Source organism: Struthio camelus, chromosome 17 (assembly GCF_040807025.1).
Source record: "Struthio camelus isolate bStrCam1 chromosome 17, bStrCam1.hap1, whole genome shotgun sequence".
NCBI classification, from domain to species: domain Eukaryota; kingdom Metazoa; phylum Chordata; class Aves; order Struthioniformes; family Struthionidae; genus Struthio; species Struthio camelus.
In genome coordinates, this window is record NC_090958.1 from 8,794,512 (window position 1) to 8,815,733 (window position 21,222).

General features: G+C 40.7%; 2 protein-coding genes across 7 annotated transcripts in view; both read left to right on the plus strand.

Annotated features, from left to right (window-relative positions):
- The window catches only part of BCR (BCR activator of RhoGEF and GTPase), a 107,482-nt gene extending 99,241 nt beyond the window's left edge, over window positions 1-8,241 (plus strand). For all 3 annotated transcript variants that reach the window (XM_068910878.1, XM_068910877.1, XM_068910879.1), the window contains exon 24: window positions 775-8,241. In XM_068910878.1, coding sequence (XP_068766979.1) covers window positions 775-864 — 90 coding nt within the window. In that variant the 3' untranslated portion in view covers window positions 865-8,241. The remainder of the gene's footprint in view (window positions 1-774) is intronic.
- Window positions 8,242-12,007: 3,766 nt separating this feature from the next.
- Window positions 12,008-21,222, plus strand: part of SPECC1L (sperm antigen with calponin homology and coiled-coil domains 1 like) — a 75,823-nt gene continuing 66,608 nt past the window's right edge. Inside the window, exon 1 of one of the 4 annotated variants that reach the window (XM_068910950.1) lies at window positions 12,008-12,147. The gene's annotated coding sequence lies outside the window, so the exon portion shown is untranslated. Of the gene's footprint in view, window positions 12,148-12,820; window positions 13,012-21,222 lie in introns of those variants that run through there. The other 3 variants (XM_068910951.1, XM_068910952.1, XM_068910953.1) reach the window with 3 other exon arrangements.

Genomic DNA, 21,222 nt, shown 5'->3' on the forward strand with positions numbered 1-21,222 from the left:
GTAAAATCCTAAAGGTGCTACTGAATCTTCTGAAGACAATGTGTGGGGAAACTACAGTCCCCTAGCAAGGCCTGGTTCAGCCATCCTTCTATGTTTTCATGATAGTTTTGTTAGAAACATAAACAGCTTTCACCCCAACACACACATTTGAGACTCAGTTTGTGGCACAGTGTTTCCTCAGGCAGTTCAGTTTGCATCTGTACTAATACAGGTGCTCATGCAAAAATGTCAGTGTGAGTGCATCCTGGGTGCTTTATGCTTATGAAGAATTAGAATTTTTGAGAGCTGTCTCACAGTGCCTAATATCAGCTTTACAGAGAAGGACTGTCAGTGTTTTTCCATGGTGCTCCTCATTACTTATATCACGTTCACTAATTTACAACAAAATATCATTGTGGATTCAGATTTCTTTGGCCCCTGCTGCCTTCTGAAGGCGGTACAGAGAATTTGAATGGGGAGGCTGTGTTAACTGCTCAGGCTGTATTTCGTACTTTCTTGTTTTAATAATAGCAAATTATAAATCAGAAATACTTTTTCACTGAGGTGGAACGCCATCTGCATTGTCTTATCATAAAAGCCGAAAAGAGCATCTGTGAAACACTGCAAGTCTTAATATTCATGCTCTTATTATACTCTGTATTAAAACAGATACATAACTGCAAGAAATTCCTGTGCAGAGAGATTTAAACATGTCTGCCAACTCTCAAATAACTAGGATGAGAAGGAGTTAACAGGGCTTTATTATTACCTCTTTCTTTGTATTTTTCTTTCCAGGTTCAAGTCCTTCTGTACTTCCTGCAGCTAGAGACTATCCCTACCCCAGACAGCAAGAGGCAAAGCATCCTCTTTTCCACAGAAGTGTAGGTGCCTGTCATACCAACAAGGACTTAGAAAACTGCTCTTGGCATGAATCTGCCACTCTTGAGTAGAAAGAGGACCGATGTTTCTTCAGACTTTACTGGCCTGTTCCCTGGCCTGGGGAAGTATGGCCCTCAGTGCTTCTGCTGTTTGTTAACCAGAGACAAGCTGAAGAAAAAGGAGAAAAATCTCTCTACTTTGGATCAGTAGAATCAGAAAGAATTGAACTGGAGATGGAGCTGTGCAGGATCTCCACTAGAAGGCGCAATAGACACTTGAACAAACGCACCACAGAGTGTGGCTGTTATTCTTGGTGGGAATGTGACAGAAGGTATTCCTCATTTTATGGATTTAATTTATCATAAAGAAACTTCAAGATTTCTACTGGACCACTTGACAGGATACCCTTTTTTGGGTGAGGGGGAGTTAAAGGATATATCACAACTGTGTCTTTAATAACTGCTGTTTTTAAAGTACTGTTCTAGGCCGCAAAAACCAGTATTGCTTTGCCAAGAGGAGAGGGGAAGAGAAGGGTCTAGGATCTAAGATTCCCTCCTCAGAAAATCAAGTCTTGATTTGAACAGGGCTCTAAAGAAATGAAAATAAGTTTTGTGTACAACTGCAACTGTTGGGTTTTTTGTCTCATCCACCTCTTCCCTTGCAATCTCTGTACAAACTCTAGGGAATGAGATGCCCTGCTCTTGCCTCTGTTGCGCTTCTCACAGGCCGACAGTTTTTGGTGTTAAGGGAGCCAGACCTAACCATATTACACTGTAAATACATATAGCAAGTTAAAGAGAGACAGGAACAATTAGATTCAGTGCTTTATGATTTTGTTGCTGTTTGCATATAAAAGCAGGGGCAAAATTATCCAGAGAGGATTGCTAAATTCCTTAGATCCTGCCAAATTTAATGAAAATTAATTTGGAAGGCTGTCAATTCCCAACTCTCCAAAGAAAAAATGTTGTCATTGCAAAAATAATTGAAGCATTTGAGGACAAAAAAAAAAAATCAGTGGCTATCTGTTTTGCTGGCTGCTTACTCCAAACTTTTATCAGAATAGCTTTTTTGATACTTGAATTTTTGGAGGCTTTGTACATTGCTTCTCTGAGAGTCTTTTTCTGATAGACAGAAAAACAAATACTTTGATAAGATGTGTCAGAATGTACTTTATGGACAATCTAGCAAGTAGCATGCATGTGTATTCTCCAGAAATTCCAACCCTGTTTTAATTAAGAGCAGTGAAGAAATTGCTATGAAACTACATACAGCAGTACAAAAGGTCTAGCCAAATACCAACTTTGCGTTTTCCTGCCTAACTCAGTTAAAGCCAGTGGGGTTACATAGGCATAAAGGGCAGCAGTATTTGTCTATGGAATTGAAAACGTAAACTAATTGCTGGTATCCAGACCAGAGGAAACTATTCTGGTCATGAAGCAGTTGTGCCAAATATCTTGCGGGCTGTGGGGAGGATTCCCTTTTCATAAACCACTCCATCCCCCTTTACTTCCTACCCAATTATGCAGCATCCATTTAGTAGCAACCATCCATCATCATCCTAGCGAGAAGAAAAGTGCAGCTTGAAGACAAGGGAAGGAGTCAGAATGGGGAAGAGGAGGGAGGGACAGATTTTAAAAGTAGTGATTGGTGCAGTTAGGTTGTCAACATCATTTGAGGGGAAATACCACAAACAAAACAAACCATAGTATGCTAAATTTCAAATTTTCTGCTGAGTGATCTGCAACCTCTCAATTCAAAAAAATAACAAAGATGTCTTTCAAACAAACGGAAATAAAAAAAAATAAAGGAAGGGAAATGATTTTGTGGTCAATGCAATTCTGACTGCTGCATTATATTAGAAATTATTGTATTGTGAAGTTGCAAATTCAAAAAGGAAAAAAATATAAATTTCAACTTTGTGAGTATATCAACATTTTGCATGCTTTGTAAGGATTCTTATAGGAATTTAATATTGCTTAGTATCCTTCCCTCCTTAGGTCTGGGAGAAAACCTCTTTGTAATGTAATATACAACTAGAAATTCCTTCTCTCTTATATGTATTTCCACTACATTCCAGCTTTTGAACCCATAAAAACAACAAGCACCTCCTAATATAAATTTTTTTTCTTGTGGGGAGGGAGGGAATGAAGGCAAAGAAACTTGAAGGCTTGAAATTTCGAATTTTTTTTTTTTTGCCTTTTTGAAGTTCAAAATTAGTCACAATCCTGAAAAATGTTGACTCAAGAAAAGTCATGCAGACCAGTAAACCACACTCTATGGTTTTGTTTTTATATATTTGTTCCCATTGTTAAGTAGTGGTTCTGTAACGCTCCTTTTACTCTAGCTGCCCACCTACCCCGTTCCAAGTCATTGTTTGATATATTTGAGGCAGTAGCACTGCTGATGACTTTTTTTAAAAAGGAAAAAACAAACTACACCATGTAGTAAGGTGATAACCTTTTCCTTTTGGTGTTTAGAATCTGTGGCTGCTTTTTGCAGTGTTGAAACTGGAAAGCAATACCATAATGACTGTGCCAATTTCCTTTTGCCCAACTTTTTTATTTTTATTTATATAGGAAATTAATGTTAATATTAAAATACTGTTCTATATTATGTAACCATGAAAAATTGCTTTTGCTTTGGTTACTGTTACAGGTTTTTGCTTTTAGTTTTTCATTACAATGCTCAGTTCTAATGTAACATTATCTAACATGCAGGCATGTGGATCAGGGAAAAAAAAGTTAATTTAACGTAACCCATTAATTATTTCTGTTAAGTATGAATATGTTTTCCCCAAAACTGGTAATTTTGGGCTGGAAAAAATAGCACATCCTACTGCTGATGATGAGATCATGGAATGATTTGAAATAAGAGAATTGATTTCTTGGATTTCCTTTAGTTTGCAATTAAGTTTTTCAGATGGGCTTATATTTTCAGATATTAAGAATTTCCAAAAGACTTGTATTTTCTTTACCCAGTTGTTTTTTTTTTTTTACTTTGTTTTAATAAGCCTTATCATATTAAACAAAGGGGACATACAAAACCTGGCTTTAGAGAAGGCCTTCTGATTTCTACTCTTAATATTCCCCTGTGAGTTGTGTGAGAAAACCTAACTCTTCCATTTTCTATATTAAAAGGTACAATATAAACAATATGAGAGCAAACTAATAAAAACTGCCATTTAAAATAAATTGTGATGTGCACTGGGAGCTTATACTCTTGGATTCCAGTGTATTGGAGAAACCTTTCTAAAAATGTAGCTTTCAGCTGCAGGAATCTGAAACATGAAAACATTTAACAAGACTTTTTCAGGTGATCGCAGGATAGTCTGTTATATCCAGTTCAAGGAGAGGAGTAAAGGAGTAAGTATCAGTTCCCTAGCATTTAGAGACTATTTTAAAATTCTCATGGATTTTTGTAAACACTGATAGGTTTTTCAATTAGCAAGTATTAAATAAAGCAAACTGTGAGACATTTTTTCAAAGATAGACAAAAAATAACAGTTACTGGATCAGTTTCAGCCTTGTGTTTGTGTGTGCTTTGTGTGGGAGGGGAGTGTCTGAAACCAAATTGAAACACATCTATTAAAATGCTGCTGGTGTTCTTTATTCTTGCACAATGTTAGAAGTTGAGGTAGTAGCTAAGCTAATTCAGGCTCTATTTAGTATGCTGCTATTTTGTAATGTGTCGACTAAGGGCAAAATACAGCAGCGCATTGACTCTATTTGCTGCTGCCCACTGCCTGCCTCAATTCTGACCTTCAGTTGCTAAGCTAAGTTCCAGGCAATCAGTATGCACCATATGAAGCAAAATTGCAACTTTTTTGTTGGCCACTAGGTGGTGGAACCATAGAAGATGTTTATGGGAGATGCAGTATTTTTACAGTTTATTCACTTTGCTTGTTAAAATATCTGTTTTACAGTTGTTAATGTTAATGTTAATTTTCTGTGACTTTATTTAAACAAATGTACTGTTCTGTAAAGCATACATGGAACTCCAGATCTGTCCATCATCTTTGTAACACTGGAAGGCATCACAATGTGATCACTTCTCTTGCTGTGCCATTCTTTGAAGTATGTATACAATGTAAATTGACCAGTGTGGCTTTTAAAGATGCTTAAAATTTGATGGAGAAAACCCAACTCTCTCTGATTCCTCACTGGTTAATCCTTCTTTTGTTTCACTGCCTATTCATCTACTAAGATAACATTACCAGATGTGGCGTTCTTACTATGGAAAATTTAATAAGAAATTGGAACTATTTTAAGAAAAACCTCTACCTTTTCTCTTTTTACTTTAATTCTAGAAGTCAGGGACTTGTAATAATAAAAGACGAATACATTCTTCCTAGGTTTTAGGGGTTTGCTTCTGTTCCTTGAAAAAAAAAATCTGAAAGGGCAAGTTCTAAGTGGATATCACCAAATTAATCAAATTCCTAGTGTAGTTAGTAAATCACTTATTTATACCCTCTTAAATTTGTAGTCCAGCTATGTTTTCTTTGTAAAATGTAACATTCTCATAGTACTGTTGTCTGAAAAGTAAGCCTGATACCATACGCTTCCTTTAACATAGGGTACGAGGAACTGAGATACTGGAGCCTTACAGTTAGTGTTAGGAATTCTCCATTCTAAGCTAGAATGAAATAAATGTTCAGATTTAGTCTATAAAATTTCTTATTGAATTAAGTATATGGGTTGCCGTTAAAATCAATGGAAACTCTAAAGGAAGCACTTTTGGTTAATAACTATTCCTTAGGAAGATTTTAGGGAAGAAAAATAACACAAATGGAAAAGAGAAGCATAATTAGATCACATGGTCTGAACTTGTGAAGAGCAGTTCTCCTTCCAAGTCACAGAAGGCAGCTTATGCCCTGGATAACTCTGAGCTAAGACTGTATTGCCAGTAAATAAACATTAATATAGGAACTTCAGGAATTTAGCTATTGTAGCCTCCCAGTTCTGATGTGCTGCAATCTCTCTTTTTAGCTAGTCAAAATTTACAGTCCAGTGATAAGAAAGCAAGGTTTATCACTTGCTGTCAAAAAAACTCTTTTTTCATTCAATAGATAGGGAGGAGCAGTAAAGAGTCTGTATGTTACAGTAGATATACCAACACCACAAAGAAGGAAAAAGCTAATAGAAGCAGAAGGGTAGATTTTAGTTGATACTGAAAGAGCCAACTTCTGGGCTATGAGTATAAAATGCCACAACATGCTATAATGATGAAATGGTTGAAATATTAGGACCAAAGCACACTTGAGTGTAGGTGGCGTTGTGATTCACCTCCTTCTATGGACATGTCACTAGACTCAGGCCTGCTAGGTCAAGCAGATGTGTAAATGTAATTGCCAAGAGTTAGAAAACGTATAAATGATTGAGTTTGCCTTAACTGTTGATTCCCTTTGTGTTACCATCTTACAGTGGAATTGGAGGAGACCATTGTATAAACATACACAGGTGACCTGTCTGAGTATTTCCCATGTCATTTACTTAACTAGTGTTGTTTGAACCTTCAGTAAGAAAGACCCCTCCTTTTCCAACAGAAACCACTTCATGTGCTTCTGTACTGTAGAAGCTACCACACTGGGAGATTCAGTTTATAGCGGAGCTACCCCGCAGATAACTAAAAATCTTTTCAGCCTTCTGGTGCAGAATGGACTAGGTACAGCTAAAGCTCTGGGCTTGTACAACCGTGTTGTGAGCTACGTAAGAGTCTTATTATTTACACCAATTCAAGCATATTTGGGAATGAATATAACTACAGAGTGCCCAAGCCTACCAGAAATGTTTGCTCTACTGCTTTGTCTTAATTGTAGTCATGTTCAAATACTCTTGTCAAAAATGGTTCATCAGAATGGAGGACTTTTTTGGATTTCCCACTGTAGCTTTTGTTAGTATAACTAACTGTTGCAGAGTCTTTCCCCACTAGTAAGACGTTCTGAGAGTCCAAGGCATTCTACAGATTCACCATTTCTCTCATCTGCAGAATAATTTATATTGCAAGGCCATTTTATATCCCAGGAGATGTATAGAAGAGCATACTGGTGTACAACACAGCTTCCTGCCTAAAAAAAGAGAATACAGCTGCTTTCCACAGATACCCAAAACAGGGATCACAACGGGCAGAGCCTGCTAATGAGCAGATGGCCTTGGTTCTTAGATGTTCACATCTCCCCTGGGGCAGTTTGGGAGAGGCCAGAAGGCAGCGCTGGGAAGAGACTCATCCAGCTCCTTCTTTTTTGTGCCTAATTGAATGATCAAATGCCAATCTACATAAGTAGCTCAAATTTCCTGCATTTTAGTCCCATTTAAGGAGAAAATGGGGCTACAGTAACTCTAGAGATTATACAAATTGTCCACTGAAAACTGATCCATATCTGAAAACTATTTCAAATGTAGGTCATAAAGCAAAAGCTGCTATAGCAGGAGGACATCAATTCACAACAGCCTCTTCTAATGCATTCACACTCTGATCCCTCCTTTATGGCTTATATCTTAAAGCCTAAGAGAAATCTTGTACTGGACTTCTTAGTAACATATAAAAACTTGTGCAAGTTACTCAGAAATGGCAATCTATTTGGACTCCTGGGTAAAACTAACCTACACAGGGACAGATGTTTCAGGAGACAGGATATCAGTATTAAAAGTGATCATGAACTACCAAGGCAGCAAGGAGAGGATAATGAATTGCAGTGCAGGGTAACTGAGAGCATCACAGTGAATTTAAATATGATCTTACAGCAGGATGCTGTGAAATGTTGTCCTTTCTGTGTCTGTCTAGCGAAAAAAAAAACAAAAAACCCAAAACCTAAGCCTTCTCTTGCCATGTAAGTTATGTAGTTTGTTCTTATCTCTAGTGTTGCGAATGTTTATAATCCATGAAGAATTCCAAGGAAAGGAGATAATAAGACTATTTATTTAAATATAAATACAATTAAATTATATAATTAGTGCTAAAGTATCAAACGTAGAAGAAAAACAACCTGTTATTGTTTGGATAATTTTGGATTTCATCAGAGTTAATATTGTTGGCATTGTTTTAACACTATTAGGAAATCTGTTTTTGACATTTTATACTGCTGTTGTTAGTGCTTCAGTATCTCATAGTGCTCTGTTTTTGGAAAAGAAAACCTAATTCTAATAGTTTATATTGAAAGGTGTTGAAACCGTACTGCTAAACATCTCTCAGGTTTAGGCCTAAAGAAAGGAAAAAAGGAAAGGGAAAAAGGGGGGAAAAAATGTCATTCTGGATTTTTTTTTAAATTTTCTGAGATAAATAGTATGAAAAAGGGATCCAAAAACTGTATTTGGGGGGGAAAAAAAGTCCAAGGCATTTGTAGCCTTTCTTTGTACACAATGTTAAATAAAATCTCCTGTATCTATGTTTGTCAGGTTCTTTTTGTCTTATTTAATTAAAGCTGAGCCTACATTAAACTTGAATGTGTGAATTGCATTCAATTGAGTTTGCTAGAGGTATGGAATTTAACATTGTCATTTCCAAAAAAAGGCTATTTCATGTTTTATAAGGTAAAAACTATATTAATTAAATAAAATCTACAGCTTAGTTCAGGGTTAGTGCCAGAATAAACTAAAGCAACTATAATATATAAGTAAGTGGTTTACACGGAAGGGACAGTAGTAGCTGGGCAAAATGGTCCATTTTTAGATCTTAATCTTTCTGTAGGAATACTGTTTCAAAATGCAGCCAGTCACAGAAGTTTATAACTGTATATTTGCATGCAGAGTAATTTAGCTGTAGTTACATAGTTACTAACACATCAGCTCTCACCTCTAGTTCTTTAAATATTACATTCAATTAGTGTATTATGTAGGAATCCAAGTATGGAAATTCAATGAGCTACTTACATCAAGTTTTCTCGATGCTTTACTTAACTCAAATGTTACTTAAATGATTAATGCAATTAAAGTAAATTTATGATATAGTCCAAATTTCATACTAAATGCAAACCTCTCTTTATAATGAAAAAGTACTTATTTGAAAGTTCTTCAACTGATTTTCATTCAAAGTAGATCATAAAGGTGTCTCAATGGCACTATCCGAAGTAGAGAAAAATGTATCTGACTGTGCAGTGTTTAAAACTATACTGAAGCAAGAGGCAAATCAAGAAAAAAATGTCATGCTAGCCCCTAAATCGTGAAAGGAGGAGAAATACACAGATTATTATTTATAATACTTTATGCCACTGGTACATCTCTGAGTAATAGCAAAGTTTAAAATAGTTTTCAGATTGTTTCAGTGTGGAATTCCTGTGCAAAATGACCCTCTCTCAATTAGAAAGCACACCTTTGTTGTTCTACCACATTTAATGGTTTTAGGATCCCCCGAGTGAGCGTGGAAGGCTTAATCTCCTCCCAAACGCTGGCTCCTCCTGGGGACACCACGTCAAGCCCTTCACTGACTACGGATGAACCCTGCAGACCAGTGCTTCTCGGTCACTTCTCTCAGCTGCTTCCTGTATTTGAAAACAGTGGGCTAGCAACAGTGCCATTACCTTGAGATGAATCACAGAGTGCAAGCTTGTGTAAATTCAACTGGTACACACTTCTGGTACGTTACTTCTCTGTAATGAGAAAGGAAAAATGAAATTTAAGGCTGGAGCAGGGTGGAGAAGGTTGTACAAGTGCTTACCCAAGGACGTGGCATGCAAATTGCTGCACAGTCCCCTCCTGAACAGCTGTTTTTTCGTTTTTTAAGCAGCCCTTGCACTACTTCCTGAGGCTTTGAGCAGGTTGCCTTGAGGCAGCTGCTCCTCAGAATCCCTGCAAGACACAGCTACCCGTCTGAGACAGGATCAGCGATACCTGCCCTGTTCCTGCGAGCTGTTTGTCCGCTCTTTGTCAGAAGCCTCCAATTATGGAGATGCCATAATCCTCTTGGGCAATCTAATCCACCACATAACCATCCTCACAACGAAGGCGATTTCCTAACTGACAGTCGAACCTCTCTTGCACGCATTTCAGGATGTAACACCAAACGCTACGCAGGTTTCTTTCAGTGATCTTTTAAGTTGAACTAGGATACCAGTTACTTGCAGTCAACTGCAGCTTGCTCATTAGTTTACGGAGCTGGACCATGTTCTGTACAAAACAGCAGAACCCCTTCGTGGGCTAACATGAGAAATACGTTGTACAAAACTAATGCAGACATTTGTCACCTCTAAAGCACAAGTGATGCTGCTGTCTGTGTTATTAAAATGCCCTTTTCACTGAGAAACAACTCTTACAATTCAATCCAAAGGTAGAAACAGTGACTCCATTATAACATAGAGCAACAGTTTCTTTGACATACTGTGGATCAGAAAACCTAGTGGAATGACATTGGTCATATTGTTACTAAACAAAAATGGGAAATATTACTTAAGTATAAAGGAGCCTTTCAATGTCAGAGAAGTATATTGCATCCCTGCAGCAGCCTTTCAGGAGGGGAATCCCCACCAGCTAAGAATAACAGGCAGACCAAGAACTGGATTGGGAAGGACAGCTAAATAAAAAGATCAACTTTTTAAAATAAATAAATAAGACATTTTTTTCCCACAGTGAAATTAAGCTATGTTGTAACATCTGGAAAAAACCCCCCATCCTCTCACTGTGAATTTTAAAGTGAACTCTGATGAAATCTAGATGTCATTTACTTTGATTTACAACATTAAAAATTAAATTTCACCCAAGATAATGAGGGGGACCGTAAATTATACTTGTCCTCACCAATCTGCGGCTCTGAAATCTAGGAAGGAACGTACCTCGAGGGGGAGGCCATGACGCAATCTTACACCCAAGTGCTTCTTTTGATAAGACAGCTGAATTACTGCTGGGGGGAGAGAGAGAGAGAGAGGGTTTAAGCTGTGGTCTGGACTAAGCAGAAACCCTGATGGGGAAACTTCCACAGGGACATGTCCAATCAGCACATTCCCTTAGTTACTGTGTTTATAGCACTTTCCAGCCAATGCCTGTAAATACAGACTCTGTCTAAATATAGGCTCCTATTAAAGCATCAACGTTATAATTGGAGTATATTAACTGTAGTCGCTTGTTATTTGTGACAACAGCCGGATGCCCTTCGTAGCGAAGATGAGGACGCGGAGTTTAGCAGGGTCTTCCAGGAGGAGTCGGAGCCCGAAAGCGCGTGTTCACACAGCACTCCCGGGGCCTGCGTGCCCAAGAAGACTAAGCTGTTCCCTGCAGCGTTTCAGCCGTCTTTCCTCCTCGAACGCTCCAGCGGAAAGCTGCAATTAATGTGACGTTACCCTGCAGGGCTGGGAAACGCGCAGGTGCCCTGGCCTCACCTCCGCCGGCCGAGGCGGGCCGCACGCGGGGCAGCGCTCGCGGCCTTCACAGGCCAACGTTGGCGAAGCGCCCGTCGCGACCGGCCAGCCCGGCTGTAACGGTCGCGCGAGGGTACCACCACGGCACTTCCACCCTCAAGCTTTTCGGTAGATTTGTGCGCTCCCTCCTCAAGGTTTTTGTTTGCTTGTTTGTTTTTGTTTTTGGACGTTTAAAACTTAAGGGTTTTTCTTTTTCCTTCTCTTCCGAAAGGAGGCCCAGCTGGCGGCCTGGCGCCACCGCCATGCCCCCGCGCCGACAGGCCGCCTCAGCCCGCGGCAGCCGCCAGCCGCCAGGGCGGGCGAAGCCCCCGCGCCGCGTCGCCGGCGGTTTCCCGGGCGCCGCCCCGGCCGCGGGCTGGCGCGAGGGAGCCGCAGCCGGCTGCCGCGCGCCGCCGGACCCAGCCGGCCGCAGCCGTCGCGCCCTCACGTGCGGCGCGAGGCGCCTCGCCCCGCCCCGCCCCGCCCCCCTCCTCCGTGAGGGGCGAACGCGCGCGGACAGGGGCGGGGCCGGGCGGGGCGGAGCCTCGTGCCAGCCCGGCCCCGCCCGAGGGACGCGCGCGCGCGAGAGAGAAAGGGGCAAGCCGTGTGCGTGCGTGTGTCTCCCGGGCTGGGGACGAGTGCGCATGCGTGGCCGGTGGCCACGCACACCGCCCCCCCCCCCCACCGCCCCTTAGGCGCTGGGTCTGGGTGGGGAGCAGATTGGCGCCTGCGCAGTGCGGCGGCGCCGCCCGCCAGGGGCGGGGCGGAGGCGGGCGGAGGCTGGCGGAGGGGTCCTGCCGTGGCCGCGCGCGCGCGCGCCCCTCCGCGCCCCCTCCCCTTCCCCCTCCCCCCTCCCGGCGCCCGCCCGCCCCTGCCGCCGCCGCCGCCGGCGGCGCTCGCGGCCCGGCGCGGTTTCCCGCAGGCTCGGGCCGCGCGGCGACGAAGCGGGACGGAGGCGGCGCTGCCCGGTAAGCCCCGAGCGCCGGCGAGCCGCCCAGCCCCGACCCCCGCCGCCCGAGGGGGGAGGGGGAGTCGCCGGCGGCGGCCGCGCAGGCCGCGGCGGGGCCCGGGGCCCTCGTTCCCGCCGCTCGCCTTGCGCTCGCCGCCTCCCCACAGGGCCCCGCCGCCGCGGGCAGCCCCTTCCCGCCCGCCGCGGGCTGTCAGCCCTCGGCGCCGCCGTGACAGCGGCGGGCGGGCCCGGGCCGAGCCGGCCCCGGCGGGTGCCCTCGGGCTCCGCCGGCGGCGCCTCGCTGCGGCTCCTCGGCGCCCCTCTCGCCCGTCCCCCATTTTGCGGCTGTGCCCGCGCGGTGCTGCCGGCCAGGGCCGCGCGCGGTGCCCTCAGCGGGGCCGGCCGCCCTGCGGCGGGAGCGGGCGGGAGGTGCCGGGGGGGGGGTGCTCGTGGTGCCTGCCCCGCTGGTCGGCCTTCCCCCAGCCCGTGGCGGCGATTATATCGCCGGTGAAGTCGGTTCTTTGGCGCTGCTGGCCTCCTCCTGCGGAGGGAGGGCTGGTTAAGGTGCTCGCAGGAGCTTCCTACCCAGAAAGGTAGAGCGCCTGCACTTGGCGGCCTCTCTAGCTAGATTCTGGTGTGGTAGGTAAGATCTTTGTCTGTGTGTCTGACCTCTCATGTTTGTATGGAGTGCCGGTTTTCTGTGTTTTTATAGCTGAAGGATCCTGCAAGTTCTGGCTTTGCCCTGCTGTCTACCTTCCAGTGCTTCCCAGTGTTTCTTCTTGCAAGCCTGGTATGACCTGGTAGTGCTGGTGATGGAGGAAACAAAGTTCTCAGAGCTGGGCAAAAATCAGAGGGTTGCCTTACGAATATGACAACCTGTTCTGTGAGTCTTCCATATTCTGTGCCCTCAGAGGAGGGGAGGGGAAAAAAGGTGCTGCTACTCTTGTTTTTGCTCTGCAAACTGCACACTTCTCACAACAGCATCTTACCCTCCGCAATAGCATGAAGCGTCTGTCTGTGCTAGGACCTGAAAAACATTGTGCTTTTGTAGCAGGAAAATTGTGAATGGTTCCACTGGGTGAAACTGTTCTGAAGAAGCATGGCCTCTGTCAAAGGCTAGTCTATGCAAACTCCACTCTCCCCAAAAACAAACATAAACCTACTGTTGCTGCTTCCTGCTTCATTAATGGTAGGGACTTTGGCTGCTGAAATGTAGGCAAATAAAGTTATTGACTGTTTTAATTATGTGTAGATCATAATATAGTCCTGCAGTAGCTCAGAAGTAGAGTTTCTTCTCCCCTGCTTTATCAGAGTTGATTGTGGTTGGGTATTAGTTAACAAAAACAAAAATTATGGGTCATTGTAAAGAGTTTAAGATTAAAATTGAGAAACTGAAACAAGAATGTTCTCTTGGCTGTGTAATATTGCCGCTTCATTTTTAGGTAATGGAGAAATTAGATTCTAGGCTGATAGATTGTGTGAAACGAGAAAAGACCACTTCATTTTTCAGATCTCTTTATACGTCCCAAAAGCCACATCAATTTTTTTCTTCATAGAATTAAATGTATGATTCTGGGGGGAAAAAACAGCTCAAAGCTTTCTGACTTATTGTACCATTTCTTTCAAATGCCATCTAGATAAACTCTGCAGTCCACGTTTCCCTGTTGTTTTATCTGCTCAAGACAAAGAGCAATTTGCTGACGTGAGTTTTGGTGTGAGCACTGATAAAGATCTGTCTTCTCCCTTACTTTAGGAGAAGAAAGCGCTATCTTATTAAAATTTGATGGTAGTAATGTACCTTCAGTATGTAGTGCTCATTCCTGTATCTCATTCTGTCAACATTACAATGGGCAAACCTCTGCACCTGGATCTTCTTTCCTCCTGGATTCTACTTCTCAGGGCAGTTGGTAAATTACCAACTTGTGTTTTTTTTTTTTTTTTCCCCTTTCCCTCCCTGTTCTAAGAGGATATGAATTATGTGTCTGTCCAGGCATGCTACCAAAGGCTTCTTTTGCATCAGGCTCGAGGAGAGGGTTAAGTGCACGTTCCCTTAGTGAAGACTAGTGAACTAAAGACAGTCTGAGCATTAGCCTGAGGTCTGGCATGTGATTGCTCGCACTGGTAAACAAATTGTCAGGGTGGTCACTGGCGTAGCTGAGCCAGGGCCACATAGCACTTTCCTAGACCATACCTGGGCATCATTCAAATGTGACATAATCTGGGACTTCTCCTAAAAGACATGTGGAATATGGCTGTCCTTTTCTGGATGGAGGAGAGAGAGAAAAGATTTTAGCTTTGTGGTCAAAAATCATGCAATGCAAGTTTGCCTCTAGACTGGAGAACATGTAGCCAACGAGTTTTATAAGTTTCTGACTAAGTGCGTGTTGGCGTAGTTATTTTTATGCTGTAAAGATTTTGTTGTACTGAATAATAGAGTAGGTGATATGCAATTAACATCTTGTTTTAGGTATAAAATATAAATAGAAGGAAAACTGAAGAAGTTTGTGCCTTTTTTTGCCTTAGTGTTAATATGAAAGAAGAAAATATTTTCAGAAGATGGAGGCATAAGTTTGAAATTTCTTAAGATATCTTTCACTAAAGTACTTCAGAATTTTTTTTCTCTTATCTTGATCTTGCAAATTGGAGCCTGTATTGCTAGCTAGTATCCAATTTCAAAAACATATAATGCTACTAATGTGAACAAATCTCTCACTCAGTACGAAAAACAGCATAAGAAATGTGGTGCTTGTACTTCCTGGTTTTAAAAATCATCTCATTTAATCTTATTTTTAGTGGTATTTATTAAAAGAGGAGGGAAAATGGATGTTATAGGCTGAGTTATGTGCTTAATCATAGCCTTAAGTGATTAGTCAGAAGGAACATATTATTTGTTTCTACTGAACTTATTTCAGCTAAAATGACCAGAGAAGCCACCATTTGAAGCACTTACAGTTCAATGCAGCTTGCAGATAGTCATAGGATACTATCTCTTAACATATAAATAATTTGCCATTATTGCTTTCACACACACTTGCATGATTTTCCCTGGGAAAGAGGGAGGACGTAGTGTAACTTTTTTTAATAAAATGGCGCTACTACTTTTGATCTTCATCTTTTGTAAGTAAATGTCTCAGGATATCTTAATTTTGCTGATAAAGAACTGAGACTGTTCTGCAAATACATGGCAGAGGTAGTATCTTCCAGAATAACTAAGAAAGAAGAATAATTCAAGAATAAATCATAAAAGTTGGATTTCAGAGACTTTTTCAGGGGCTCACTTTGCAGGATTTGACTACCTAAAAAGTTTATCATAACTTAGAACTAGGCATATCTTAAATATTGAAGGATTGCAAAGCCACTTAAGAGAAATACCAAGGTAGAAAATACTCATTTTTACATACTTCAAGATTTGATTTGACATTTATAGAAGATAAGACTTGCAGTATCCTGAGTTGATGTTATTTTTCAGTACTATTGGCCAAAATAAAGCTGAATTAATGATAGTCTGTAACTAACTGGTATACGTACATGTGTATTCAGGAAAGTAAACTGTAGCATCTACTATCTAGTACGTAAGTTAATATTAAAAATGAATAAAAATAATATTAAAGCGCTCGAGTAATGTAATTGACATCAGCCTTGAAAGTATTGTTATTTTTCCAGTGCTAAAATGGTTTTCTTGATTTTGGTCATTCAGCCAATGCTTGATACGTATTTATATACAGTGAATAATGGGTGATTTCCAATGGGAGATGCATGTGGGAGTGGAAGGCTTGACCAAGAGCTTGAAATTCTTAGCGCTCCTTGAAACTTTCTATATTCTTCTTAATACATTCCTATATACATTCTTAATTAAAAACAGGCATATTGGTTTTGGCGGATGGAGCCTTCTTGAAAGTTCTGCTACAGAATTTTCTTGTTGCATGAGACTTGGTGCTGGAGAGAATCCTTCAACATATTTCACTGTTCGTTGCTAAAGTGTTGGCAGTCTTCATATTGACAAGTCTTAACTGACACAGACAAGTTTATAGAAGTGATCCATTAGAGTTTGACTTTCTCAGTTTAAGTATAGCTGCTTTTTCTTAAAAAAAAAAAAAACAAAAGACAAAAAACAAAAAACAACTTTTTATTGAGTTGCCAGGTTGTACTGAGCTTAAGATTTCTTTTATTTAGCAAGCTAAATGATACTGAGATTTGATAATAGGTATGCATTTAAAGTGACATCTGTTGCACAGTTAGAAATCTTTCTCTCTTTCTTTCTTTGCAAACAGCAATCTACTCTCCTTCAGTTTGCTTTTCCCTGAGCAGTAGCTGGCACTGTGGCCAGCAAAGCAAATGGCTGACAAATATCTTTTGTGTGCAGTCCCTGAAGAAATATGGGCTTTTCTGAAAAAAAAGTTAAAGCTTTTCTTCATAGACGTGGTTCCTACTACAAATTTGACTGAGTAACTTTGCTTCCTTGATGTTCTGTTTATTGTTTTCCTAAGACCAAAAAGATCTTTCGCTGCTAGTAACAGCAGACTTGTCCAAGACTGCTTTTTATCTTCACTCACCTGTATGAAATGGACAATTACATATCACTGTTGGAAAGGATGAACTTTTTATATCAGTATAGCTGTTGGAAATTATTGTCATCAAATTATTCTTTACTTATGATTTGTAAAGGCAGGATGCATATCAGAAGGGGGAAGCAGCAATGCTGCTGGATTTGACTGTAACTGAGACTTTTCATCAAAAATTAAAATGTTAAAATTAACACTTTATAATATATTTTTTCCACAACTATTGCTATTCTTCTTTCTAACTTTATACAAAACTAAAGGAGAGAATTTCCTCAACCTGGAAATATGGGCATTCCTATGACTCTGAAAAAGTTGAAGGGTGGTGTCATGCTGTTCTCCAGAGGCTTTGATAGTGTGCTGTGGTAGACGTTACTGTGATCTACAGCCAAGCTCAAGCACAAAGTGTTGGTTGTCTCATAGCCGTAGAAGAAAATATGTCAGATCTAGAAACAGAAACCAGAATCCTGATATAATGGTAAAATATCCATGTTTCATAGTAAATAGTGGTTGTTTGTTTGTTTGTTTTATCAGTTCAAATCTACTTAATTAAGTGAACGTTAAGATTCTTAAGGATGGCCAATCCCTCTTCAGTGGCCCATGTCTTTGGTGGTCATGTTCTTACAGATGCAATACTGTAAATAACAGACGAATTCTTGTGAAAAGGAGATTGAAGTTGCTGAAAATCCAAATGGCTTGCACTATTCCACTGAGCTATCAGAAATTTATTCTTGTGAACACAAAATACTGCAGCTTGGTCCCATATAGCTTCAAACTACGAAGTCTTCATAAACCTTAGGTGACTCTCTTCCTAACTTCCCTTTTTTTCCACTTGTATTTTCAGCCCAAAAAGCTCATTATTAATGATAGGAACTGTGATTTGTTGGATTTTAGGAGCACATGGTGTAAATATTATGTGTTCAAAGATTCTTGTCTATGTGGTGGTATCCCAGGCTTTGTACTTATTTATTTTTACATTTAAACTATGTGGGTATGATTAGAAAGATACCCAACACTTTAAAATTAATAGTAAGCAAGTATAAATTCTGTTTATGAAAACTTATTCAGGAAAAAACATTAAAAGCATTTTGAAGAACTTAGTTCCAAGTGATCAGCATGAGCTTTGAGTCTGTTTGCATTTCATCTTCAACAGTAAATTGAATGTAAATTCAACAGTAAATAGGAATATATAATTACAAAAATGTTATTAGAATTCTGACAGTTTTCTGAAACGGCTTCTGATATATACCAGTAAATGACAAACAGCAGGAGAAAATTCCATGAAATTTATGACTTGTAGACATTAAGAGTATTGTAAGTAGGGAGTACTGGTGGGGGGGGTGGAGGTAAAACCTTCCATACAGATTTTTATTGGTATAAAGACTATCTTTGAAGAGGTAAAGGCCTTCAGTTACTACTGACGGCAACAGAAACGTCCTTGTACAGAACTGTTTAAATAAAAATTATTGTCTTTCAGACGGAAGGGTCTCTACTCGAGATGTTCCTAGCTGATCTTGTATTTGAATATTAAAATTGTTTCATTTAACTACGTGAAATGTGCCTTGTGGAAACTATTCTGAGGTACTTCCCTAGCCAATAGCCTTTCCTTCAGCCAAGCATCAAAGACTTGCCACAAACACTGGAAATATAGGAGCTTCTCAAAGGAATACTGAAAAAAATGTTTTACGATAAAAAGTGTTAGTATTAGGTATTTGAAATATCATGATGTTATCAGCACGTCTCTGTATTGCATCAGTAAAGATGCCACGCTAACATTAGTCTTCTGGTGTTTTCCTACTCTAAAGCTACTATTCGTGTAGAATCCCATGTTTTTCCAACAAATGTAACTGTCCAAGGAAATAGGGAGTCCGTAAACTGGTTGATGATTCACCCTTTTCCAGAAAGCTTAAAACAAGAATGTAGAAGAATAGTATCTTATCCCTTTTCCTGGATGTGTGTAGGGGAGGGGGAAAAAAAAAAACCGCCACACAAACCACCACACAAAACAAACCTCTCTGCTCTGTCCTGCTGTCTGAGGCACTTCTCTTGTATGACTCAAATGCATATCCCCAGGGTTCCACTCTGCAGTAGGTAAATACTCCTCTCTTAGTAGTATCAGGGCGTTTAGTAAAAATGTGCACGCAGTTCTGTCTCTTCAGTCAGGCAAATCTAAAAGTTTTCAAACAGTGCTGAATGCACTGATGATGGGTCTCATAGGAGAACAAGCAGAAGTTAGTAGGGAGCATAAAATTCAAATCAGTAGTCACTCTTGAGACCCTCTGCAGTAGTCAGAGTGCTCCATTTAATTTTTTTGTTGATGGCTTAAATATAATAGTTCACCAGTTCCCTCATCTGGTTCACCAAGAGGCTGCATAAAATAGTGGGTGTGATTTGGAGAAGTGGTGATTAGGCAGCAATGCAGAGTGAGAATGGGCAGCTGGGTGAGAGGTTTGCGTAAATCAGGATTGTTGCTGGATGTCAAACAGTAACCTGAAACTGAATTTAAACAAATTTGAGGCTGCACTGGTACACTGCAATGGTTGAGCCTTCCTTCTTGTTCCCTGTAGCACAGTCCCGCTGCTTTCATAGTATCTAGCAATTACAAGGTGAGTCAGACCAATCCTGATCTGACTGAAAAACTAACTCATCAAGAAATGAGCTATGATGTCTAGAATTGAAATAAGGGAGAGGATTGGGGAAGGGGTGGGGCTGCCTCTTCTGGTGGCAGGCCACAATTAAATTAGTTTCATGACTAGCTTAAGCAATCACCAAGAGGCGCTTCCCTCGCTTGGCAGGGCTGGCTTATGGAGCATCCATTCCCATCCGCACTATTCCCTAGTTAGGCTGATACCACTGCAATCCTTCTGGGGCAGGGAATCCCAGAGCTCTAAGCACCTGGGGGCTGGGAAGGTCTTTGGGGGTGGGGGCATCTCTGTATGCTTTTTCTTCCATTTTTTTGGTGCAAGGCCTTCAGGAATGTTGCCGGACCAGGTTGGTAACAAAGTGGACATAGCAAGCACTCGGTCCCTCTCTCGATTCGAGAAATCCTCCTAGTAGAAAGACCTGATGTTAAGGGAGCGTTAGTCATCAACTGGTAAGAACAGCTATGTCTTTGTAGCCAAGCTGGAAACGGGATTTGGGGCTCTTGATGTGAGCTAGTATGGCTTTCTAATGTATTTTTTTTTTTTTTTGCATGAACTGAAGGTCTGAGAGAATATTTTTGAATGATCTTACAATCTGGTAGAATTTATTCAGTTAGCCTGCAAGTTTTACTTGTAACCTGTTTATGCTTCACTATCTGGAAACCACTGTTCTGGCTTCTGAAGCAACGTATTGCATATCCTTTATCTTTCTTTGTCCCCTTTTTTTTCCTGATAGGGATTTAGGGTACTGCATTTTATTCTTCTCGCGGTGGATTTAATGCTGCTAAAGACTTCGCTGCAGTTGTTGTTGCAAGAGTTTTGTTGATGAATCTTTAAATTGAGAAAAGGGAGAAAGGTCAGCACTGGTCACTTACTATAGCCTTCGCTTTTTGGGAACATCTGTGTTAGAGACAAACTATATTACAGTGAAACCTTAGGTACTGTATTAGTCACTTTAAAAAAAAAAAAAAAAAGCAAAACTTTTGTCATGCACCCTTTGTTGTGCTATTCTCCCAAATTCTGTGCTGTTAAAATTGCATGTTGCTATTCTTTTAAAAGTACTTCCCTTACTGTAGAAGGAGAATTTCCATGTGTGCCAGAGAATCTATTTGTTGGTAAAGGAATACAATATATACTTAGTTATGCATAATAATAAATATGCCTTTGTAACTGTAAGGTATTTGACTTCGTATTACCACTGACTTTAGAGCATACTTATAACGATAATGAATAACAACACTTTCAGTTAACCATGTTAACTGACCAAGTGGCACTTTGTAGACTAACCATTTTTATAGTTAAAACTGATCAGTCATTAGGCCAGGAAATTCATTGTGCTAACCCCCCCCCCCCCCGCCCCACACCTACTGTGCCAAAATAAAAGGTGGTTCCTTTCTAATGAAAAATTAATCTAAGGGTTTTAAAGAGAAGGTTGATATTTGTTACATCTGTTTAATTCTTTAAAATCTGATGTGGGTATGTAATTAATACCCAGGAAGTAGGTGTATTACATCATCTGTTTGTGCATGACTACAGTTTGAATGCAAGTGTGAAATTTACCAAAAGGAGGGAAAATGACAACCTAGGTAAACCAAATTTTACTGTCCCTCCTTCCATGTTTATTATACTAATACTCCATGTGTTAATATTCCCTTCTCTCTGTTTCTTTTTTATCATGTTCTAACAATTGAGATTTAGCTCAGATTGCATTATAAGGGGCACACACGCTGCATTCAGATACAGGGATAGCTTTTACTCAAATGAATTATTAACATCAAAGAAATAACCTATGTAATAGCAATGTTGATGGTATTTTAAACTGTAGTGTAAGCAGTCCTTGTTAATGGGCATGCTACAGGATAATTAGCCCACTTCAAACTTTTCAAATCAGCT